We start from the raw sequence: 26,540 nt of genomic DNA, 5'->3' as shown, positions 1-26,540 counted from the left end.
ACCTGTAATCCCAGTTACTCAGAAGGCAGAAGTACCAGAATTGCTTGAACCTGGGAGGTAGAAGTTGCAGTGAGCACTCCAGCCTTGGGGACAGAGAGAGACTATGTCTCAATAAAAAAAAGAAAAGAAAAGAAAATTGGCTTTATCAACTAGCAACTTTGTTTTTTTTTTGTTTGTTTGTTTGTTTGTTTGAGACAGAGTCTCACTTTGTCTCCTAGGCTGGAGTGCAGTGGTGCAATCTTGGCTCACTGCAACCTCTGCCTCTGGGGTTCAAGTGATTCACCTGCCACAGCCTCCCAAGTAGCTGGGACTACAGGCATGTGCCATCATGCCCAACTAATTACTGTATTTTTGTAGAGATGGGGTTTCAGCATGTTGGCCAGGCTGGTCTTGAATTCCTGAGCTCAAGTGATCCACCCGCCTTTGCCTCACAAAGTGCTGGGATTGCAGGGTGAGCGACCACACCTGATCTACTAACAAGCTTCTATTAGGGAATTACTCTATTCATGTTCAAGCTACATATAGACATAAAAATTAAATAATATGAGATATTTATATACTTACAAATAACTATTTCATCATATTTCGTGTTTCAAATATATGGTGGTACAGAGAAAACGTTTATGTGGCCGGGGTGGTCATGGGAAGGCTTTGTGAAACAAAAGTAATTTAAGCTAGAGCCCAAGAATTGGCAGAATTCAGAGAGGAGAGGAGTGAAGAGGTCAGTCCAGCAGGAGCCTGGGTGTGGAAGTGCAGACATAATTAGGGAGCAGCTGTCAGTCAAGATGGCCAGGGGCAGACCTAAGTTATAATTATAAGCTTGCTTTGCTTATTGTACACTGAAGCTTATACCCCGAACTAAGCTGTATCAAGTATTGGTGCAGTAAAATAGAAATGAAGCGGCAACAGGAGGCCTAAGGTAAAGACCATCTGAGAGGCTGTAGAACCGGGCAACACCATGGGGTGGTTGCAGAGCAGGAAATACTGCTTGGGTCTCACGAACGCCTTCTCAACGTGGAGGCTGCATGAGGATCTCGTAAAGAGGATGCGTGTTAAGATCTTTGAGAAGGGAGGCGACCTAAGGGTCTCGGCAGGTGGGAGCTTGCAAGGGGGAAAAGCCTTCCAGGGCAGAGATTACCTGAATGCCACAGGCTCTGTCTAGGTTCTCAGAATATGGAGTAATCTTGATTGCTGTGTGTCCAGCCCCAGGATGCACTGGGTGTGATGAAACCTGGTGGTGCCTTATCTGCTAAGCTTCTGATGCAAATGCACCTTGGCAGCAACGGTGGTAGAACTCAGTGTGCTGGGTTTGCATAAGAATCAGGTCTGCTACTGAATACTGCAGACCACACCTCTCTCTTGGCTCTCTTGCCCATTGTAGTTTCAAGGCCTCTCCCAACAGTTTCAAGTCCTCCCCTGATCATCCCTTCCTGCTCCCCTACCCCTCAATTAACAAGTTTACACACCTAATAAAAGCACGTGGAGCCCAGAGCTCGGTGCCAACACAGTTCACCCCACGAGAGAGTGCACTGGACCCCTGGACCCATGCTGTGAACTTGTACTCTTGTATCTTTGTCTTTATTTCCTTTTCTCACTCCCTTGTTATACTGCCGGGACACGGGGCACCCACATGCAGGCTTGGGCTGGTTCCCGACAAGCAGCAGGCAGGACAAAAGACTAAACAGGTGTTGAACAGTATGAGAAGGCACGACTGGAAACATAGAATAGGGATAGATTGTGGAAGGATTAAGTACCAGGACAGCAGTTCCAGAATTTATCCTAGAATCAAAAAGGAGACATTAAAGAGTTCTCAGCGAGGAAGATAAACCAATATTAATGTTCATATTGTGTCATGGTCAATAGCCTAGACCTAGCCCGGCTGCAGCACCTGCCATTTATTGTTGATTGGCTCTCCAAGCCATTTCCAGAATTCCTGTTCTGCAGTCACCTTGTGGAAACCCACAAGAAACAGGTTGAAGGTCTTAGAGGTAGTATTTTCATACCTGTATTGTCTGCTCATTCTATTTAAAGCATAAGTTCTTGGAAAACATTCTGAAATGCAGTGTTTTAGCCCCACACTCTGGGATGGGGCCCAGGAATCTGAAAAGAACCACTGCCTAGAACTTGGCATCTGGGGAAATCCTAGATTTAACAATAGACAGATGTGGCCAGTAAGGAAACAGCAGCATCCAGTCCTCTCACCCACTCTTGTCATGACCGGGGTGGGTTTTCTTACAAACCACGTTAAAGAGGACAGCAGGCATAGAGCATTTGTTGGAAAAATGTGGCCTCTCATTCTCAGCTATACCATATGCTTTTGTCTCTCTTGATTATTTACTCCAAAGCAAACCATCATGGAAGGAAGAGGGACAAGAGATTGAGCTCAAGCACCAAAGAAGGTTCAGTGGTTTTGCCCACAGACAATTCAGTTTTGAAGTCTTAGTAAATAAGAATTTCAAAGCCTTCTTGTCATAGGCTACCTCCATCTCTCTGGCTGTCCTTTCTTCCAGTTTCCTCTTTCTCAAACTTGTCCGGTTTGCTTGGTTTTCTCTCTGACTGACTTGCTCGTTTGAATTTGGAGTACTTAGAGGGCTGCACCAGCCTGTAAGAGGATATCTTGTGGTCACTCTGTATGGCATGAACCACAATAGTATCACTTTCCAATGGATCACGAAATCTGAAAAAATAAAATGAGTGTTTTCAATATTCACCATTTTGCATAATTACTAAGTAACAAAATAAAACTCTATTATTTTTATTATCATTATACTGTGCTAGACTCAAATTTTAACCATATATACCGACAGGATGTCATGGAGATTGAATTGGACTTGATTAAAGAGCAAATACAGTCATTCTAATGAAAAGACTGAACAACTCATTGTTAATCACTATAATACCAGTGTTTTGCTAATATATGGGAAAATGAAAATTCTGCAGGCAGACTGTAGTCTAATGGTAAATGGATCATATCAAACTCTGAGTAAATTTAATCCACCTCTCTACATATTATATATAATAGACTATATATTATGCAGACATATATCTACACATATACTTATATATAATAGATTGTTATATATTACATATTAGTTATGTATTATAGATAATTATCTGTAATATATAATATATATTATATATCATATATAATTTTCACCCTAAAATTATAGCACTTTTTACCCGGTATTACATCTCTGAATAGGTGAATTCCTGGATAATATTTCAGTATTTGAATTGCTGAATTATAACCAGATTGCTACCTGCTAAAAGATGAAAGTGGTGAAGAAGTTCCTTTTAGGAAGATATGATATTATATATATGATATATATAATAGATATATCTATATATAATATATTATGGATATAGCATGAGCTATCTATATAAATTATAGATATCTAAGATATAATCTATATATAACTTATATATAATTATAATACATTATAGATAATAGATAATTATCTATAATATGTAATATATCGTTTGTGTTTTGTTGCATAGATATATGAATAAATACAAGATGTAAATTATATAAACAAATACATAAATATCTGTGTGTGAGTGAAGAGTCTCTAAATCAAAAAGTAGAAAAATAATTTTTAACACTCATTCCCTAGAAACTAAAGAATATTCATTCTTCACCTCACTAAAGCATTATGCGTCTCACACACATTTTGTTTTGTTTTAATTACATGGCATGTGTGCTGTACATATGTGTGTGTTTACATACATGCAGCAATGCAATTTATTTGTATGTAGTAACTATAAGGAGAGCAGACCTTGAGCACTTGGATAAAAGTACAGACCTCATTTCTGCTCTTTGCCCCTCAGGTTTTCATATTTAATAACATTTCATGAAAGTCCCCATCTATTGGATTCCTCCATTTGCCTCTGTAAAAAAACATGAAGCTCAGGAAATCATACTAATCTCCAGTTCATCTTTCTCTCATAGCCCACATTGCCTTCATTTTTTAAAAGCTCTTCATATCTGTCAATTTTTAAAATTAACTAAAAAAATTTTTCATCATTTACCTTGTTATTTGGGGGCATTGGTTCATAATTATCACACACACACACACACACACACATGCACTTTTAATTTTGGAATTTAATTTATTTTTGTGTATATTGCTTATTCCTAGCTTGTTTGCCTTTCTATTTTTCTAACTTAATCTTTTAAACTCTATGTCTCCTTTTAAAATAATTTACTATTTCTTTTTAATTTTCCCTTTTCTTTCATAGTACTTTCTCTTCTCTTTAAGACTTATTTTCCTTTATGTTTTTGCCCACTGGAACTTTTAAATTTTAGCCTTTCCATGAGACTGGAAAATATAGCTGGTTTTGATGACATAAAAATTAAAACTTCTGCATAGTTAGAAACATATGAACAAAGTTTAAGGCAAATGGCAGAGTAGGAGAAAGCATTTACAGTATGTAGAATAAAAGGCAAATATCTGTAATAGAGACAAAGAGGCTAAAATTAAAAATAATGGGGGAAATGAACAGAACCCAAAGAAAAAATGAACAAGAAATCTAAACAGACAATTCTCAGAAGAATAAATATAAATAAAGTATAGGCATATGAAAGGAAATGCTGAACGCCACCAATAATCAAAAGGATTAAATGATTCAGTCAAGAGTTATTATACTTGGCCTGTTATATTGGTAAAAATGAAAACACTGGTAATACGCAGTGTTATTGGGTGGTACAACTTTATCCTCTCCCCACATTCCAGTCAGACAGGTTCTTATTATCCTCTTCCATATGCTCCCTGAAAACATGATGCTATGGTGGATGGAGGGTGCCCAGATCAGGGACAGAAAGCAGGACATGAGGAAAAGAGTGTTGATAATAAGGATGGTGGTGAGGCAGAGGTGAACCCTGACTTGGAGGAGGATGGGCAAGTGGGTCCTGTTCCCTGCATCTGAAAGCATCTGGGGAGATGGTAAGGCCTTAAGAGTGATGTCTGTATGTGTGTTTGATCTACAGCACAGGCGGCTCCTGGCCTCACAAAACACTGCCTGCTCCAGCAGAGCCCAGAAACCACAGAATCGAAGGACCAAAAGAAGCAGGTAGGCTGGGAAAATGAGGCCATGAGCTTCCGTAGTACTGAGACTGACTTTCCTATCTTCTTGATGGAAGCCCAGAGTCAAAGTCAAATTTAAGATAATTTAAACAAGAAGCAGCCATGTACTTACATACCTAAGTTTGTAAGTTAGGATGCACATATATATATAAATACACACACACTTATAAATATACTGTAAATACTTATTAAAGCCAAACATAGGCTGCTATGTTGAGAGTTCTTCACCACTTTCATCTTTTAGCAGGTAGCAATCTGGTTATAATTCAGCTATTCAAATATTGAAATATTATCCAGGAATTCACCTATTCAGAGATGTAATACCTGGTAAAAAGTGCTATGATTTTCAGGGTGAAGTACCAGAGAGGAGAGAGCAGCACAGGAGAAACAGAGATAGACAGACCCAGAGTCAGAGAGAGCAAGAGCTCTGAAGATGGAGAGGGTTCCCTTCCACTCTGCAGGTAAGCACTCATCCGCCCTCCATGAGAAGGGGTCTACCTGAGGCTGGGAAAAGAACCCCCAGAAAGGAACAGGCAGCATGATCCACAGATCTCACACAGTCGAAATAGCTGTGTTCCCATCAACCCGATAATACATAGTCTACTAGGAAGAGTGTTGTCTGAGCAGCTAGGAAAACATTAGCCCTAGACTAAAGGCTGCCCTGATCTCACCTAACAAAGATCAAAGACAAGCCTCAGAAAAACGAAACCAAACTTTTTCCAAAACAGAGCTCAAGAATAATTTAAAGTATACAGAGATTAAGATGGCAGATAGGAGGCAGGACCAGCTTGCAGTTCTGGACAGAGCGTTGTGTGGAGACTCACATCATGAACTCCAAGAACCACCATAGGAACATACCCAGAAAACTTGAGAGAATCCACAGACCCTTTGAAGGAACTGGATCACCCGTGCAGGCTCCCTGTCATGCCAAAAACACTGAATCTGCTTGCTTTCTCTGTGGGGAGGCCCCTGGTCTGGGTCTGGGGCAGTTCTCAGCCCTGCTCAGCAGCTGTCTGGAAATACACTTGCTCTTGGGAGGCTCTGGTGGGAGTGAGACCGACCTGTAGGACCCTGGGCTATATGGGAGCAGGGTCAGGCCTGTGACTACCAGCTTTCCCCAACTTCCCTGTAAGACTCAGCAGAGGCAGTCATGATCCCCCTGGGAATATAACGCTATTGGACTGGGAACCACACCCGCATCCCCACAGCAGCCGCAGCAGCAGACCCCACCCAAGGAGAGGCTGAGCTCAGACACACCTATCCCTGCCCCGACCTGGTGGTCTTGCTCTACATGCCCTGGTAGCTGAAAACAAAGGTGATAATCTTGGGAGCTCTATAGGGCCCTGCCTGAGAAACCTGCATACTTAACCAGGTGTTCGTAGGGCAAGTTTACATCCTCCCTGCAGGACTGCAGCTGATGGATTCTTGAAATGGCCACCTCCTGGCTGGAGCCAAGCAACCCAAAACGAGCACACTAAACAAAAGCACAACCAAGGACCCTCTTAGAGTCTGCTACACTCCCCTGCTACCCCCGCTGGAGCAGGTGTTGGTACCCATGGCTGCAGGATTTGAAGATGGATCACACCACGGGTCTCTCTGCAGACACTCCTCAGTACCAGCCCAGAGCTTGGTAGCTCTGCCGGGACTCGGGCGAAAGGACGGGAGATGGTGAAGGATAAAAGACTACACGATGGGTACAGTGTGCACTGCTCAGGTGATGGGAACACCAGAATCTCAGAAATCACCACATAATCAGCACCACCTGTTCCCTAAAAACCTATTGAAATTTTCTTTTTAAGTTTTTTAAGTATACAGAAATATCTAGAACCTACAGTGTAAAACTTACCAGGCAGACGGGCCAAAAGCATAAAAATGTAACCCCAAGAAAAGTATTTTAAAAAGCATAAAAATGTAACCCAAAATGAACAGAATAAATCAGTCAATAGAAAGATACACAGAAATGACACAGATAATATAACCAGCAGACAAGGACATTAAAGCAATTATTATAATATATTCTTCATTTATATATAATATGCATAATTCCATATTACATATAGAATATATAATTACTATAATTATTCTACATTTTCAAGAAGGTAGAGGAAAGCATGCGTTAAAGTGAGGAAAATTTTTAGCTACTGCACTAGGAGGTCAATACAAATGACTAATAATAAATAATAAATGTATATAAATACATTATCTAGATATATCATTGTGACCACTATAAAAATATTAAAACTGATTCTTTTTCAGATATATCATGTTTATGTAAGATAATATTTATTATTTGTCTATTATTCCTAAATAGGAATTTAGGAATATTCCTTAAATATCTATTATTTCCACAGATTCCATGTAATTCCAATAAAAATTTTAGCAGGCATTTTCTAAAAATTGACAAGTTGATTCTATGCAAAGAACTTAACCAATCTTGGAGAGGAAGAACATAGCTGGTGGATTTACAATATTAGATGTCAAGAGTTAATTCAGACAGAGTGATACTGGCCCCTGGATAGACAGACAGGCCAATAAGATAGAACAGAGTTCAGAAACAGACCCACGAATGTACAGTTACCTGACTTATGACAAAAGTATCACTACAATCTAGTATAGAACGGATGGTCTTTTCAACAAACAATACTAGGTCAACTGGATATCAGTATAAAAACACATGACGTGATCTCACACCACTTAAAAAATTATTCAAGATGAATAATGGAAAAACAATAGAGCTTCTAGAAGAAAACAGAATGATTTTATGAATTGGGAGTAGGCAAAGTTTCTCTAAGTATAACACAAAAGCATTAATCTTTTTTAAAAAAGACTTCGTTAAAAGAAAAAACGTCTATTCAACAAACAACTCCATTAAGAGTAAAGCCGCATACTACAGCAAGATATTTCACATATACACATGCACACATGTCATGTATATAGTCACTCATATTTGTAGATAAATAACCAAAGCTCATATGCCGATGTAAATAATTCCTGCACCCAGTTTTAAAAATGGACAAAAGACTGGAACAAACACAACAATAGAAAATATGAAAATGATTGGTAAATATATGAAAAAGGACTGAAAATCACTCGTCAGGGAGATGCCAATTTAAACCACATAGAGACGCCCCCACAGAATAGCTGGACTTTAAAGGGCTGACAATCCCAAGCATGAGTATTATGGATTTGTGTCCCCCTCAAAAAGCTATGTTGAGGTCCTAATCCCCAACACCTCAGAGTGTGACATTTGAAAATAGGGTCTTGATAGAGGTAATCAAGTTATAATGAAATAATTACAGCAGGCCTTAATGAAACATAACTCGTGTTCTTATAAAAAGGGGACATTTGGACACTGAGATAAACATATGCAGGGAAAACTGTATGAAGACACAGGGAGAACATCGAGTGAAAGCAGAAGATTTGGAGTGATAGATTCATAAGCCAAGAAAACCAAAAGTTGCTGGCAAACCACCCGAAGCTTGGAGAGGGGTATAGAACAGATTCTCCCCGCTCCCCCGCAAGCTCTCAGAAAGAAGCAACTTGCCTGACACTTTGATTTTGGACTCCTAGCCTCCAGAAGTGTGAGACAATAAATAACCAGTTTTAAGCCAATCAGTTTGTGGTACTAAGAAACTAACACAATGGGGAACAATAGGGATTCTCTTACATTAATGGTAAGAGTGTAAATTGATCAAACCGTTTTGAAAAACTGACAGGATCTAATAAAACTAAACATGCATATAACCTATGGTCCAGCAGTTCCATGACTGCATATATAACCAACAGGAATAAGCACTTTTATCCATCAAAAAACATACACAATGTTCACAGTAGTGTTATTTATGGTATCCCCAAAACAGAAACAACTCCAATATCTATTAACAGTGGAAGGGATAAACTGTGGCATAATCATTTTAAAGAACTATTAAAAAGCAAGGGAATTGAATACACTACTGCTACATGTAACAAGACTGATAATCTTAGACAGCATGAGTTTAAAAAAGAGCCAAATGCAAAAGAATCCACACTGTAACACTCTATTTATATGGAATTCACAAACCAAACTAATATATGGCAATGAAGATTCAACTCTGGAGAATAAGTATTTCCTGGGGTGAGGGGTACATGGGGGAACTTGCTGAAATGCTATAAATGTTCTCTATCTTAATCTGAGTAGTACATATATGTATACATCTGTAAAAACTTTTCAAGATGTTCAGTTAAGATTTATATACTTTACTTACATAAAGTATATAAACCTTATATATACTTTACTTATATAAAGTATATCTCAATAAATGACAAAAAAAAAACACCAGTCATTTCCTCTGGAAGTCAAATTGATGCATGACAGGGATAAAACCAGAGATTTTATTTCAAGTACTTTGATTCTATTTTAATTTTTATTTCTTAATACATACACGTTCATTAATTAACTTGATATAAAATAAATAATTCATCAAAAGAGAAAGTAAATATGTATTGTATAATTTAAAAAATCTAAGTGTTAAACTAATTTCCCACATTTAAACTAGAAAGGGGAGTACAGAACGCTCAGGAAAATACCAGTAGCAGTGACAAGACGATTCCTGGAGATTTCAGCTTAGCAGGTGCCTCCCAGGGCCCTCGTACCTGGCCACTTCGCTACACTACTATACACTATGCTATTCGAGCATGTGCTCAAACACCTTAGCTTGTACAGAACATGGGTCCTACCGATTCTTTAGCTTCATTAGGCCGAGTTCATGTTTCTCTTTTTCCCAAGCTAACTCCTTTTCTACTTGTTGAATTTGGAAAGCTGTTTTTCTGTTTATCTCATCACGGATTCTGGAATCTACATCAAAATCCTGCAGATAAGAAGATCCATTCTTCAAAATGGGTACTTTATCAACCCTCTGTTTCAAACAGATTTCAGTTTTGTTCCCAGTTTCACGCTGCATCATAACTCTTCCCCAGATGTCATACGCTCTTTCCATTACAGAAGAAAAATAGCATATTTTTAACGTTACTTCCACAATATAAGGAGAAATGTTCTTCTCAGTTAACAATAATGCAAATAAAGTTACACATTTTAAGATTTTTTTCCCACAGTAAAAATAATGAGTGCTATCAATATTTGGAGAGTATACAGTTTTAAAAACTACTCTCACCATCTCAGAGAAACCGCTATTATATAAAAATCGGACATGAGGTAGATCCTCATGGCAACTGATCAATATCTGAACATCCCCCCCTGGTGTGACCCCACCCATGAAAGATGGCAGTCTCTGGTGTCTTCTTGACATCACCAAGCTTTTGTTGAATCTCCTTCATAAAGGGCTCCACACTAGAATAAATTAAAAGATGCCCAAAATAAATGGCTGTTGAAATTTTGAAAGAAACAAACGAGAAGAAAGATGATTTTAAGTGTTTCTACTTGTTGGAAAGACAGTCATCTCTAACCAGAAATAGCATATGTCAAAATAAATATCAAGTTTATATTAGGCTTACCGTTCGTTTAAACTGCATATGCCTTGGTAATTCTTCATTCATTTTTAATAGTTTACAAAATTCACTTCTCAAAGCTTTGATTTGCTCTCTCTTCCTTGCCTTTATTTCTTCCACTTCTTTCATTAATTTGTCATGTTCTCTTTTTCTCCTAGCATTCTCAATACTGAAAACAGAAATTTAAAACAGTAACAGGTTATAATATAGAAACAGCAACGAAAGAGAAAATTAGTATTCAATAATTTGAAAATTCATTAAGCTAGGCCAACTTCTGCACTGTTGATTTGTTTTGCAAAATCTCAGGCCTAGTCAGTATTTACCAAAAAGTTCCATACCTGGAGGCTTTGGGATCTTCAATGTCTTCTGGAATTGGCTCTGTTTCAATTCCAAACTACAAGAAGGGAAGTAAAAGGTTAGCCCTTTAAAATCGCATAGCATTTTCCCTAACATATCTAGGAAGAAGTAAATGAAAAACGCAAATTGGTTGGGTTTTTTCTGCCTGTTTCTAATAACTGTAGGTCTGAAAAGCAGTTTCACAAAGAAAAAAAAAAAAAACTAAGAAAAAATTGCAGTTTACTAAACTTACTCATTTCGGCTTTATTTGAAGGAGTATGTAGGAATAGTCTTAACCTAATCATATGTCTGCAAAATGTTAATATCCCCATAATTTCCCCTCAAAGTGTAAATTACTAATGTTCATGCGCTATTAACACAGAATTCACAAAAACAGGCTAGATAATTTATTTCAAAACGCTGGTTTTCAGTATATCGCTTTATCACATGCATCATTCATCCAAATACCTCACTGTGTCCTAGAAATATTTCAACATTTATATATTTTTAATTTTAAATAAGCATTTTATATCACCTTTTCAAAGGAAGTCACAAAGTAGAAAATGCAAAGAACAATGCAATCCCCCTCCATGAAAGAGAAAGATACGAAATCAGAAATACAATCTCCCTTCAGAAAGGAAATCAGTGTAAATTTGAGGGAACTAAGAAGGAAATCACTCCAAAGTGCTCTGTTTATCCAGATTCTATGCTGTGAAACGTCTCAGCCTATGATGCTGAAGCAGAATTATAACTCACGGAGCAAAACAGCCATAGTTTGCTGACTAGTATGTTCATAAATAAAATTAAACTTTATTATCTTTTTCAGAGAAGATAGGTCTCTATTTTGCTGTCATTTGTTATGAATATTCTTGATAAAGTTGTTTTTGATAAAGATATGAAATATAAATCTATGTATTTTTATGAAAGTCAAGGTTTATGACTTTAATAGAAGCAAAGTCAGAAAACAGGATCAATATGAGACAGTAATGGCTAATCAATTGTACTGATTATTAATCACGTAGGATACAAACGTATTGAATTATATTTATTTTTTATTCTTTTATTGGCCAGAGCTAAGTCCCTTGGTTCTCTAATATCAGTGTGACTCCTAGGATTTGATGCTGATACTGGGACAACTGTCTCCTGGCCAGAGCTGTTTCCAAGAAGATTGAGTTAAACAAAGTTCCAAAGTATATGCCAATGGTTCTCAATCCTAGCTGCACATTAGCATCACATGAAGGATGGTTTATAAAATACTGATGCCTGGACCTCACCTTCAGATATTCTAATTTAATTGCTCTTGGGTAGGCTCCGGCATCTGGACTTCTAGGGCTCCCCAGCTACTTCTAAAGTCCAGCAAGGTAAGAACCTCAGACCAATGCAGAGCTTAGTTGTTTTTTGTTGTTTTTTAAAAAAAATTCCTTCTAATTTTTCCTGTTTTTCGTTTTGTTTTGTTTTTCTTTTGAGATGGAGTCTCTCTGTCACCCAGGCTGGAGTGCACTGGCACAATCTCGGCTCACTCCAACTTCCACCTCCTGGGTTCAAGCAATTCTCCTGCCTCAGCCTCCAGCACTACAGGTGCGTGCCACCATGCCCGGCTAATTTTTTGTATTCTTAGTAGAGACGAGGTTTCATCATGTTACCCAGGATGGTCTGCATCTCCTGACCTTCTGATCCGCCTGCCTTGGCCTCCCACAATCCTGGGACTACAGACATGAGACACTCGTCCCAGCCTAATTTTTCCTTCTTAAAAGCAATGTCTGTTTCCGTGATTTCAGAAATATTGATTGCAGCCATAAATAAAAGAACATGATTATTCGACTTTGGAATAATGGCTTTCTATCCAATATGGGTTTCTGCAGAGAGGGCTGGCACAAGGTAGGAAGACATCTTCATCTTGTTTATATACTTTCCTTCTGTAATTCCTTTTTCCTCTCTAAACAGTAGCCCGTACTCCAAATTTTGCTATTAGAAGAAATGAAAATTGACTAACTCATATCTTCCCTACATTCTTTATGTGTTTTTGAAGTAGGCTACTGGCTAAATGGGAAGCCAATATGTTCATAGGAATTTTAGTTGTAATCTTTTTAATACAACTCCTTTCTCCTTAGGAGCAATTCTTTTTTTTTTTTTTTTTTTGAGACGGAGTTTTGCTCTTGTTACCCAGGCTGGAGTGCAATGGCACGATCTCGGCTTACCGCAACCTCCGCCTCCTGGGTTCAGGCAATTCTCCTGCCTCAGCCTCCTGAGTAGCTGGGATTACAGGCACGCGCCACCATGCCCAGCTAATTTTTTGTAATTTTAGTAGAGATGGGGTTTCACCATGTTGACCAGGATGGTCTCGATCTCTTGACCTCGTGATCCACCCGCCTCAGCCTCCCAAAGTGCTGGGATTACAGGCGTGAGCTATCGTGCCCGGCCCAGGAGCAATTCTAATGGTTATGAACGACTGATTTTATCTGAAGGAATTGCCTTAATAATACGAAATTCAAGTTCTATGACCAGAAAAAGGACATAATTGGGGGATCTGAACCCCCAAACTCCATCACAAAGCCAACAATCTAGATCTGCTTTTAACAAAATTCTTAATCCTGAATCACGACCCATACTGTCATATTCTAATGCTAAAGAAAGATCTTTTTGCAGCCCCTATCAGAAGCACACTTTATGGCATACATCCTACATTAGCCCTTACATTGAGTCAACGAATAAATGAAAAGCAAAATACAATCTGAAAAAACTGTGAACTTTGCAAAAAAAAATTTTTTTAAAAAGTTTTTTTTTTTAATACAAACTCTTGACTACATAGAAAAACAGACACATAATTTTCTAATTTGGGGAATTCCAATCTTCAATAATAAGGGAAATGTAATACTTTTACTATTTTATATAGGAGCACCAGAAAGTCAAATTACAATACTAGCAGGAAGATTAGACCATAAGGTGGATGTGTCTAAATAAATTTAAATTTATAAAGAATATGAACAATTTTGATATTAGCATTTTTGAATAAAGTTTGCTATTAATTAACTGGTTAATTAATTACATACCCTGGGAGATGGCACCTTGGCCTTGATGTCTTTCCTTAGCATAAATTCAGAAAAAATGTTGAAAACAAAGATATTACCATCTCCTCCAGTGGTCACCAGGAAACGATCGTCAAAACTACTAGCCATACTTTTAATCCAGCCATAGTTATTGTCATGCACACTGAAGTGCCAGTAGTCCACCAAGCTTGTCAATGAAGGATCATTCTCATTTAGGACATAGACTCGAATTGCTCCATTTTTCATTCCACAAAACATCATAATTTTGTTAATGCTATGAAACAAAAAATGTAAATTATTCTTCCCATTAATCAGAAAATAATGCTTAATTTCAAGTCAATTAATAGCTAAATTAATAACAAAGTTGTTGTGGACTGAGTTGTACACCCCAAAATTAATATATTGAAGCCCAAACCCCTAATACTTCAGGATGTAACTGCATTGAGATAGGGCCTTTAAAGAGGTAACTAAGTTAAAATGAGAATACTAGGGTAGGTTCTAATCCAGCCCACCTGGTGTCCTCATAAGAAGAGATGAGGACACACAGACTGACATCAGGATAGCACACACCCAGAGAAAAGGCTGTGCAAGAAGGCAGGTATCTACAGCCAAGGAGAGAGGCCTTAAGAGAACCCAACCTGCTGACACCCTGATCTTGGAACTCTAGCCTCCAGAACTGTGAGAAAAAAAAATTCTGCTGTTTAAGCCACCTAGTCTGTGATGTCTTATTGTGGCAGCCCTAATGTACTAATACAAAAGAATAGAGAAATATAATTTCAGAATTAGCTTTGATTCTATTTATTCATTTGATTTATTTCACCAAATGTTTTTTGAATACCCCTTCATTTGGATGGATCTCTAAAAATTGATAATATCTGCGATGGACAAAAGCATAGACACTAATGGGATATGGTTTTTTAAAGCTTTTTGAAATACCACTCACTTGAAAGTGATAGTTTGGATGGGATTATCATCTGTATTCTCAAGATAACGGACATCAAAAGGTTCATCTTTTTGTTCTTTGAAATTATTGCTTTCATCACAAGGGGGGAACTCACAGTGATACAGAAAACCAGAATCATAGTCACCCTGGAAAAGAGATAAGTAACATAGAAGGTGATACTTGAATACAACACACATAAATGCATGAGAATTTTTTGATTATTTCAAATTTGAAAACAAAAAATAGATGTTTTCAAACTTCTATTTCTACATAATTTCTATTATAGTTTATTTCTATAAATCATCTCCTTTATCCATTTACACACAACTATATAATTATAATAAAAACTATATGATGATTTGTTTCCACTTAAAAATCATTATAAGAGAGAGATCACATTTGACTCCCTACAGAATTTCATTTTATTTCTTCAAGCATTATTCTGCATAAGCAGTAATAGGGTTACTGCTTATGGGTTTTGCATAATAGTTCCTTGTTTTTACAGCTAGTTTTCAGTCTAAGGAAACTGTAAACACTGTTAATTTTCCAGGAAGGGCTATTTCTGAAAAATTTATCCACATAGTGAGAAGACGAATGATCAACTGGAAGAGCTATACTGCTCCAACTCTAATATTACTGAGATTCCCTATTATAGGAAACAAATTGAGGGTCAGAACAACTTTATGAACAATAAATAAATAAATAATAAAGAGAAGGTAACAACATGATCACCTCTGAAAATCAAATTACTAAGTTTTCACTTGTGACAATGTCAGACTAGATCGTTTCAGCCAAACTCTCCCACTGAGAACAACCAGAACAATTTTTCCTTATTTTTTATTTTTTCACCTTGGGTATTTTTATTGTCCAGTCACTTCACAATCTAACGGTTCAGGATTGATGACCAGTTAAATGTGTAATCAACAGAGAGTTTGCAGAGGCTTAATCACATTTTCAATTCTGTTTATATAAAATTTTAAGCCTTTTTTAATGCAAGGCAATAAACAAAGTAACATTTTGGGTTACTAACAGCATTATCTGCTATAATATGAATAAATAACTAGATGTGTAATACTGACATATCATGGTAGTTACAAATAATATAATACATTTTCTAGACAGCATAAAGACATTTACCCTATCCAAATAACCAATTTTAACCATGTATTTATTGATTCAAAATTTGAATTATACAGTTCTAATATTGATATATATTCATGTATAAATTCTTTAAAAAGCACATATTATAATAACTAAAATTTTTTTTTATATTACACTTTAAGTTCTGGGGTACATGTGCAGATCCTGCAGGATTATTACATAGGTACATACATGCCATGGCGTTTGCTGCATCCATCCCCCTATTACCTACATTAGGTATTTCTTCTGTTATCCCTCCCCAAATTCCCCCCTGCTATCCCTCCCCTAGGCCCCCCACCCCGCAACAGGCCCTGGTGTGTGATGTTCCCCTCCCTGTGTCCATGTGTTCTCATTGTTCAACACCTACTTATGACTGATAACATGCGGTGTTTGATTTTCTGTTCTTGTGCCAGTTTGCTGAGAATGATGGTTTCCAGCTTCCTCCATGTCCCTGCAAAGGACATGAACTCATCCTTTTTTATGGCTGCATAGTATTCCATGGTGTATATGTGCCACATTTTCTTTATCCAGTCTATTGTTGATGGGCATCTGGGTAGGTTCCAAGTCTTTGCTATTGTGAACAGTGCCACAATGAACATACATGTGCATGTGTCTTTCTAAGAGAACGATTTATAACCCTTTGGGTATATACCAAAGGATTGCTGGGTAAAATGGTATTTCTATTTCTAGATCCTTGATGAATCTCCACACTGTATTCCACAATGGTTGAACTAATTTATACTTCCACCAACAGTGTAAAAGTGTTCCTATTTCTCCACATCCTCTCCGGCATCTTTTGTCTCCCGATTTTTTAATGATTGCCATTCTGACTAGCATGAGATTGTATCTCAATGTGGTTTTGATTTGCATTTCTCTAATGACCAGTGATAATGAGCATTTTTTCATATGTTTGTTGGCTGCATAAATGTCTTCTTTTGAAAACATTCCATGCTCATGGTTAGGAAGAATCAACATCATGAAAATGGCCATACTGCCTAAAGTAATTTATAAATTACATGCTATCCCCATCAAGCTACCATTGACCTTCTTCACAAAACTGGAAAAAACACCTTAAACTTCATATGGAACCAAAAAAGAGCCCTCATAGCCAAGACAATCCTAAGCAAAAAAAAAGAAAAAAAGAAAAGCTGGAGGCATCATGATACTTGACTTCAGACTCTACTACAAGGCTAAAGTAATCAAAATAGCATGGTACTGGCACCAAAACAGAGATATTGAGCAATGGATCAGAACAGAGGCCTCAGAAGTAACATCACGCATCTCCCACCATCTGATCTTTGACAAACCTGACAAAAACAAGCAATGGGGAAAGGATTCCCTGTTTAATAAATGGTGTTGGGAAAACTGGCTAGCCATATGCAGAAAGCTAAAACTGGACCCCTTCCTTACACCTTATACAAAAATTAACCCCAGATGGATTAAAGACTTAAACATAAGACCTAACACCATAAAAACCCTAGAAGAAAACCTAGTCAATACCATTCAGGACATAGGCATAGGCAAGGACTCCATTACTAAAACACCAAAAGCAATGGCAACAGAAGCCGAAATAGACAAATGGGATGTAACTAAACTTAAGAGCTTCTGCACAGCAAAAGAAACAATCATTAGAGTGAACTGGCAACCAACAGAATGGGAAAAAATTTTTACAGTCTACCCATCTGACAAAGGGCTGATATCCAGAATCTACAAAGAACTTGAACAAATTTACAAGAAAAAAACAACCCCATCAAAAAGTGGACAATGGGTAAGAACGAAACAAATTTTCTAAATGGAAAGCTATCAAAATAGCAAGATCCAAAAACGAAGGGAAGGCAGAAGTGAGCTTGGCGTTTGACACTGCTTTACTCCCTGGGGTAACTGTCAGTTCTTAAGGTGGCAGCTGAGAGGCTACAAAGCTGGACGGAGCTATCTGCAGTCTCATGGACTTATGTAGAAAGAAATAATCATCCCCCGGGTTCAAGCGGGCTCTCAAAGAGATATCTGAACACCAACCTCATTCATAGCAGCATTATTCACAGTAGCCAAAATTGCCGAAAGGCAGGAGCAATCCAAGTGTCTTTTTTTTTTTTTTTTCTTTTTTTTGAGATGGGGTCTCACTCTGTCACCCAGACTGGAATGCAGTGGTGTGATCTGGGCTCACTGCAACTTCCACCTCTGAAGTTCAAGCGATTCTCCTGTCTTCTCAGCCTCCTGGGATTGTAGGTTAGAGACAGGGTTTCACCATGTTGGCCAGGCTAGTCTGGAATTCCTGGCCTCAAGTGATCCACTCACCTTGGCCTCATAGAGTGCTAAGATTATGGGCATGAGCTACCAAGCCTGGCCCCAAGTGTCTATTGATGACTGAGTAGATAGGCAAAATATGGTAAAACCTAAAATGGAGTAGTATTCAGCCTTGAAAAGAAAGGAAATTCTGACATATTCTGCATCGTGGATGAAACTTGGGGAAATTATCCCAAGTGAAACAAGTCACTCATAAAGAGATAGAGATTGTATAATTTCACTTATTTGAGGTACTTACAGTAGTCAAAATCATAGAGAAAGAAACTAGAGTGATGGTTGCCAGGGGCTGGGTAAAGGGAAGAATCAGGAGTTATCATTTGATGAGTACGGGAGTTTCTGTATTATAGGATGAGGATGATGGTGGAGACGGATGTTGGTGATGACTTCACAACACTGTGAATATGTTTACTACTACTGAGCCGTACACTTAAAAATGGTTACGATGGTAAAATTTATGTTATATGACTTTTACTTCAATAAAAAACAATTGGAAATACAAAGTTTAAAATAAAAGACAGTTACAAAGCTGGAAGAGAGATCTGAAAAAAGAAGCTGAAGCATGGAGAGAGACAAAAAGGATGGAAGATTCTTTTGATGATGTAAGATACATATGGAACATAATGAAAAGGATGGAATACACATAAAGTTGGGATCCCAGAATGAGAGAGTGAAAAGATAGGCCAGAAGCAACGTCGTGGTAGACAATGGCTAAGAATTTTCCAAAACTGAAGAGATATGTTGAAATTTAGAGTGCTACAAACTGCTAACAAAACAAAAATCTTAAAGTCAGTAAGATACATTAACTCGATCCAAAAGTAGTAATTAAGATACACTAAATAGATACATTAGCCTTCAAAAAAAGAAGAAAAGGCCAGGCAGGGTGGCTCACGCCTGTAATCCCAGCACTTTGGGAGGCTGTGGCGGGTGGATCACGAGGTCCAGAGATCGAGACCATCCTGGTCAACATGGTGAAACCCTGTCTCTACTAAAAATACAAAAAATTAGCTGGGCATGGTGGCGCATGGCTGTGATCCCAGCTACTCAGGAGGCTGAGGCAGGAGAATTGCCTGAACCCAGGAGGCGGAGGTTGCGGTTAGCCGAGATTGCGCCATTGCACTCCAGCCTGGGTAACAAGAGTGAAACTCCGTCTCAAAAAAAGAAAAGAAGAAAAACATGACACTGCTGGCTAAATGAAAGACAGAAGATGATAAAACAATATTGTAAAAGTTTTGGAAAAATATTTAGCAAAAATAAAAGCAAAAGAAACACACTTTACAACAAAGCAAAACAAAAACAAAGCCCAAAAAGCAAAGGACAGAGAATTAGTCACCAGCAAGCCTCCACTTAAAAAAACATTATTAGTCTATTGTTTAGGCAAAAGGTACAAATTACAAAGACGTAGAAAGGAATTAAGAGTAAGGGAAAGGCAAAAAGGTATTACTCTGGCTTCTAGGAGGGTCCTCATGAGTGCCGCTGGCTCAGCAAATAAAGCTCTTGAAATACCACGTAATATGGGAAACCGGCTTCAGGGTGTCGACCAGTCTGCTACCAAGAGGAATGATAGAGGAATTTGATCCTCAACTGGAACTCTTTGCTGCAGTTTGGGGTGCCAGGAACTTGAGCCCCATTAACCTCATTCAGACAGGGTGTGGCCAAGTAGACCAATGGAATCTTGTGCTATTCCTGAACCTTCCAACAGCAGAGCCTACAGTCTGTGATCACAAGATACACCCTGATGGCAGCTGAAGTTTGAGTCAGATGAGCATCTTCCCTATCCCTGCCTAGTTTCCTTTTGTTCCTTGAGCCCACTCAGAATTCCATTCTCTAATCAGCAGACAGGCTAAGTTAAAGGATGGCCTCTGTTCTGTAGATTTCTGCACATAGTTCCTAAGCTTTTTCAGAAGATGATCGTTGTTCTTGTCCTGAGGAAGAGCAACAATATTTTAACAAATATTGGAAATAAAGGCTGCACAAAGATCAAAAAAAAAAAAGTAAGAAAGATAAACCAGAATGATATTAATGATAAAACAATCCCAAAATGCATTCTTAGGTGGGGTGGGGTACAGTGAACTTAAAGTATTCTAAGGTAATTTTCTCTGGAGCTAATAAAAGGATTTATACTAAAATTAATTAAGCCAAATCCATATTATGCTCTTTAAAATCACCTCTAGGCTGGGCACTGTGGCTCTCACCTGTCATCCAAGCACTTTGGGAGGCCAAGACAGGCAGATCACTTGAGGTCAGGAGTTTGAGATCAGCCTGGCCAACATGGTGAAACCTGTCTCTACTAAAAATACAGAAATTAACCATGGATAGTGGCACACACCTGTAATCCCTGCTACTCAGGAGGCTAATCACTTGAACCTGAAAAGTAGAGGCTGCAGTGAGCTGAGATGGCACCACTGCACTCTAGCCTGCACAAGAGTGAGACTGTGTCTCAAAAATACAAATAAATAAGTAAATGAAATCACCTCTAAAAGAATAGTAAAAGAATGTATGCCTCACACTCTAGTAGAGAAATAAAATTATGGGAAAAGTTACCTAATAATAGAAGGTAAAAAAGGGAAAGAAAAGAAATTTAGAATGAATATGACAAATAGAAATAATTAGATACTAGATTTAAACTAAAACATATCAGTAATTACATTAAATATAAATGAACAATAGTACTTTTTTAAAAGACAAAGATTATCGTATAGGATTCCTTTAAGCCTAAACATACACTGTTTACAAGAGGCCTACTTTTGATATGAGGGTAGCAGATGGTAAAGGAAAGAGGAGACTCCTTAATAACTCAAGGTTTTGGCAAAGTAACCAAGTGGATGATTGTCTCATTCACTGAGATGGAGATGGAGCAGGTTTGCATGGGGCAAGTATGATTTAAAAGTAATGTCTTGGACAGGTTAATTTTGAGGTGCCAAGGAGCATTGTCAAGTTGGATATAGAGGTCAGGACTAGAGATAAATATTTGAGATTCACAGGAAGACAAGTAATATTTAAAGCCATGAGACTGGATAAAGCTGCCTTAGCAAGAGAGGGCCCAAGGCCAGACTCTGGAGTATTTCAAACTTCAAAGCTTGTTCTGTACATGAGAAGCCAGCAAAAGAGGGTGAAAAGGAGTGGCCAGAAGAGTGTAATGTCTTAGAAGCCAAGAGGAGAAAGCATTTGAGAAGTATGAGGGCTCAACTCTGTTAAATGCTTCCGAAAAGTCAAATGGACAGAGAATTGACCTCTGAGTTTGTCAATCTCTAAATCAGTAGTGACGTGACGGAGATGGAAGCCCAGCTGGAAAGGGCTGAAGATCAAATAGCAGGTGAAGAGGTTAAGCCAGTGATTACAGATGATTCTTTCAATAACTTTTTCTGTGACAGAGCAGTGGGAGAAAAGAAAAGAGAGGTTAAGGAAAGAAAATTAAGATTAGTTCTAGAGCATGTTTTTATGCTTATGATAAGAACTACAAAGAAAAGACAGAAGCTGATGATACAGGAAACCAAGAGGTTTATCTCAGGAGCAAAATTTTTGAGAAAATTACAAGGGATGGGATTGAGGGGCCATTGGGAACAGTATCCTTGGGGAGCTGCAAGGGACGGTTCTCCAGTTACAATAGGCAAAGCAGACAAAAGGTATGTGGCTTCCCTATAGGCTGCTACCTCTAACTGAGACAAGAAAAGCAAATTCCATCTGATTGCTTTTATTTTCTCTGTGAAATGTGAGATAAGGTTATCAGTGAAGAGTAAGAGAAGATACAAAATGTTTGAGGGGAGAAGAAAGACTTAAGGTGATAATTTGGAAAGGGAAGACGGCTGGGCAGCAGAATTGGCCTGCGGTGTGACCATCGGTTTGAGAATTGCAGTCATTACTTAAAAATGAGACTGGGTTTCCTTCAGCGTCTGTTCCGCTGTAGGCACAGAGCTGTCAGATTGTTGGCTGAAGCTTTGCCACCTCTCTTAACTGTGTTTTATCCTTGTTCACCGGGTAGCTTAATGGTTAACAGCCTGAACTCTGGACCCAGATTGCCTGAGTCCAGATCCTCATTTCACCTCTCATGACTTATATGGCCCTGGATAAAATACCTAACATTTCCATGCCTTGGTTTCTTCACATATAAAATGCAAAAAACAATAGCAGTTATTTTATAGCTGGTTAAGTAAATTACTTAGAAATGTACCTGGTATAGAATAAGTAGGTTGTTGTATTCAGCAAATGAAAATAAAGGACACCTGTTAAATTCAAATTTCAAATAAACAACAAATAATTTTTAGTCTAAGTATGTACTATGTACTTTTACTTGAAAACCCTAAGAGTAAGCACTTAATATAGGTGGGGTTTTCTGTTTGTGTTTTGTTGTTCTTGTTGAGATGGGGTCTCACTATGTTACACAGACCGATCGCAAACTCCTGGGCTCAACCAGTCCTCCCACCTCAGCCTCTTGAGTAGCTGGGACTACAGGCATGCAGCTCTGCCCTTAGCTTAAATATGTTTGTTAAATAATGAGTAACTTTTGCATCTATATTTCCAGGGCACTGGAAATCTATTGCATCGTATTACAGTTAATGTTTCTGCACCTCTTTTCCTCAAATGAAGACTTCCTGAAGGGAGGAAACATATTTTCTTTATCCCTTTATCCTCTGACCTCCATACAATAGTAGCCATTTATAATTGTTTTATAAAACACAGAAGATGGGCAGAAAGGGTAGAGGAACTAATAAATGACATCCTATGATGTCGTCAATGCTTTTTTCCATCCTTCTTTCTGCTTGCCTCCTTAGAAGTTGCTACAAAAGATATATTTCTAGGAAAGGTTGAGGAGGGGAGAAGTCGACACTCATCACTCCTTACAGCAAGTCCTTGGCAAGTCAGTGTCCTGGTAGGACCAGTGGTGAATTAGGAATGATCTTCCACAGACATATTTAGGAATTTTTTTTGGTGGATGGAACTGAAAATTGTGACAAAATCATAATGAAGGAAATGTTGCTTTATAGTGTATCAATAAAGTATTTTAAGGAAATAGTGAAAAATGTATACGTGGAGGATGTACTCCTGCAGCGCTGTGACAGGCCCTGGTACTTCCTTCCTCATATCCATTTTTCCTTTCTTCCTTATTAGCCAAGTTCTGGTTTTGCTCAGGGTAGCAATTAGACCATCTAAAAACACTTATCTTCCTAGACTTGCATATGGCCACATGGCACAGTGGTAGATAATGAGATGCAAGCAAAAGTATACTGGATAGCACTGCCACAAAAGCTATTCTTTTCAAAATTAAAAAACAACAGCCTTCAGCCTTGGCTGGAAACCCCCCTGGCCTTTTTTCTTTCACACTTGATCCTTCTCCACTTAGACCTGCCTGGAACATGTCATGACTGACAAGAAGAAAATAGATAACCTATAACCTATAGGTTTATCTGCACAATTGTCTTCACAAGTAGACATATAAAAGAGATGTTGAGAATATTTAAAAACAACTATAACCCACATTCATTCACCAAAACTCGCATCTTCGACAGTAGTTAATAAGTGAAATCTTAACAGAAGAGTAAGAAAGAATGAAGTTACAATAACTGTAAACTCTACTGGAATATGTTTGAGGTAAAAATTGTTCTTGTTACTTACCAAAGAAACCCAGAACTTCCCTGGCTCTGAGTAAAATCCACAGAGGATGCGAGAGGGGGTTAATGGAACAAAGATTTCAGGTAATGGCTCTTCTTCCTCCTCCTCCTCCTCCTCTTCCTCTTCCTGAGATTCTTTCTCTCCATCTTCTCCCATCTCTGCTGCTAGCTTCTTCCTCCTTTCTTCCCTTATTTCCTCCTTCAACTTCTTTTGTTTCTCTCTCTTTTCAATTTCTATTAATCTCTTTTAAAAGAAATATTAAGTAGGTATAAAAACAACTATAGCTCATTCGTTCATTTACACCACTGGGGATGACAAAAAAAAAAAAAAAAAAAAACAGAAAGAAGGTACAGCTCCTAGAAAACTCACAGCTCTATTAATGGATAATGTTTAAAAATAGTCACCAATGGCCGGGCGCGGTGGCTCAAGCCTGTAATCCCAGCACTTTGGGAGGCCAAGGCGGGTGGATCACGAGGTCAAGAGATCGAGACCATCCTGGTCGAAATGGTAAAACCCCGACTCTACTTAAGATACAAAAAATTAGCTTGGCATGGTGGCGCGTGCCTGTAATCCCAGCTACTCAGGAGGCTGAGGCAGGAGAATTGCCTGAACCCAGGAGGCGGAGGTTGCGGTGAGCCGAGATCGCACCATTGCACTCCAGCCTGGGTAACAAGAGCGAAACTCCATCTCAAAAAAATAAAAAAAAAATAGTCACCAATATCAGAATATATTTTTATCATTAAAACTTGTAAATCATTGCAATGACTCATTTTTACCCCCATCAGTCTTGGTTCTATGGAAATGATTTGGTCATTTTTTTCCTAATAGAGAAGCTAAATACAGATTCTCTTAGAGACTCTCACTGGTGACCCAAGAAGTAGGTAGACTGAAACAGTCCACAAGGAAAGTTGCTTCCAACTTGAGGAATACTCTGACTTTTGGCCTTCATCATCTATCAACTGTCCTTTGCAAAAGCCTCTGACACTGGTGTTTCTACCTCCTCCTTTCTACCACTTCATTCTGCTCAACTCTCAGAATTATCTTCCTAACTTTATATCATCACATGAATCCCCTCCTAACACACTCGCAATGAATCCCAGTGGTCTAAGACGAAACGTCTCGGCTTGGCATTTAAGGAACCCCATGCATTGATCACAGACTCTTGCAACACTCCTCCACAAACTGCCTCCCTCTATTTTACTGATCTATTCCTCATTTCTTGAAAACATTCACAACTCTGCTTTCTCTTGGGATGTTCTTTCAATTTTTTTTTTTTTTTTTTTTTTGAGACGGAGTTTCGCTCTTGTTACCCAGGCTGGAGTGCAATGGCACGATCTCGGCTCACCGCAACCTCCGCCTCCTGGGTTCAGACAATTCTCCTGCCTCAGTCTCCCGAATAGCTGGGATTACAGGCACGCGCCACCATGCCCAGCTAATTTTTTGTAATTTTTAGTAGAGACGGGGTTTCACCATGTTGACCAGGATGGTCTCGATCTGTTGACCTCGTGATCCACCCGCCTCGGCCTCCCAAAGTGCTGGGATTACAGGCGTGAGCCATCGCGCCCGGCGTTCTTCCAACTTTTATTGCCATCGTCCTATTTTCAACTCTCAAAATTCCCCCTATTTTCTTTTCTTAAGACAGTGTCTCACTCTGTCACCTGGGCTGAAGTACAGTTGTGCAATCATAGCTCACTGCAGCCATAAACTCCCAGACTCAAGTGATCCTCCCATCCCAGCCTCCCAAAGTGCTGGGATTACAGGCATGAGCCAATGTGCCCGGCCCCTCCTATTCTTTGGGTACTAAATGTCACCTCCCTCCAGTCATCTTTGACCTCTTCCCATCCCTCTATCAGAATCCTCTCTCCTTTCCTCTGCATGCCTCTAAAATTTCCTTCTGCACATTTAGATTTCAGTATCTATTCACTACTGCCTTCTAACAGCTGTTTTCCTGCCAGGGTATAAACTCCTTCACTTCACGGCCTATGTTTTATTCTTTTCTGTATTCCCTTAGCACTTAACACAGGATATTTTATATTCCAAGGAAAGGGAACTATTAGAAGATAATTCTTCAGGAATATTTCATACCAGAATCTTAGATTTGACACTTGAGAAATGAAAGCATTTTATGCACATGTCTTTGATTTCATAGGAAACTACATCACGATCATCTACTTCTTGCTTTACAGTTGGAAGTGGAGCTTCAAGAATATAGCCATTTTCACAGAAAATTAGTAAAGTACTTTCAGGCTGAAAAAGAAAAAATAAACATTTTTACATTTAAGCAAATTTTTAAAAGCATAGTTTAAAAAGATTATAAATTAAAATTTATAATTATATTAGCCATATTTAAAACACAATTCAGTTATTGGTAAAAAGTCAAGTTTATTAATAATTATTATATAGTCCTAAGTACCAATTATTGTTTTTCATTATTAATTAATGATGTAATTATTGGATTTACATTCAGTTCCTCCATAGATGCCATAACATATGTGATTCATATATGTTTTCTGATTTTCTGTTCAATATATGTAGTTGTGAAATCTGTTAGCCTACGGGGTCAAGTATTAAAATTAGGACTGCCTAGGAAAGTGT

At 38.3% G+C, this 26,540-nt stretch overlaps 1 protein-coding gene across 1 annotated transcript in view; it reads right to left on the bottom strand.

Annotated features, from left to right (window-relative positions):
* Positions 1-26,540, bottom strand: part of CFAP44 (cilia and flagella associated protein 44) — a 137,432-nt gene that overhangs the window by 48,603 nt on the left and 62,289 nt on the right. Inside the window, exons 16-23 of the mRNA XM_002807617.6 lie at positions 26,031-26,192; positions 23,949-24,188; positions 14,895-15,040; positions 13,955-14,225; positions 10,907-10,962; positions 10,575-10,737; positions 9,801-9,931; positions 2,481-2,677 (exon numbers count right to left, since the gene is read on the bottom strand). Coding sequence (XP_002807663.5) covers positions 2,481-2,677; positions 9,801-9,931; positions 10,575-10,737; positions 10,907-10,962; positions 13,955-14,225; positions 14,895-15,040; positions 23,949-24,188; positions 26,031-26,192 — 1,366 coding nt within the window. The remainder of the gene's footprint in view (positions 1-2,480; positions 2,678-9,800; positions 9,932-10,574; positions 10,738-10,906; positions 10,963-13,954; positions 14,226-14,894; positions 15,041-23,948; positions 24,189-26,030; positions 26,193-26,540) is intronic.

Source organism: Callithrix jacchus, chromosome 15, assembly GCF_049354715.1.
Source record: "Callithrix jacchus isolate 240 chromosome 15, calJac240_pri, whole genome shotgun sequence".
NCBI lineage: Eukaryota > Metazoa > Chordata > Mammalia > Primates > Cebidae > Callithrix > Callithrix jacchus.
The sequence above is the reverse complement of the archived record's forward strand: the minus strand, read 5'-3'. Positions and strand labels throughout refer to the sequence as shown.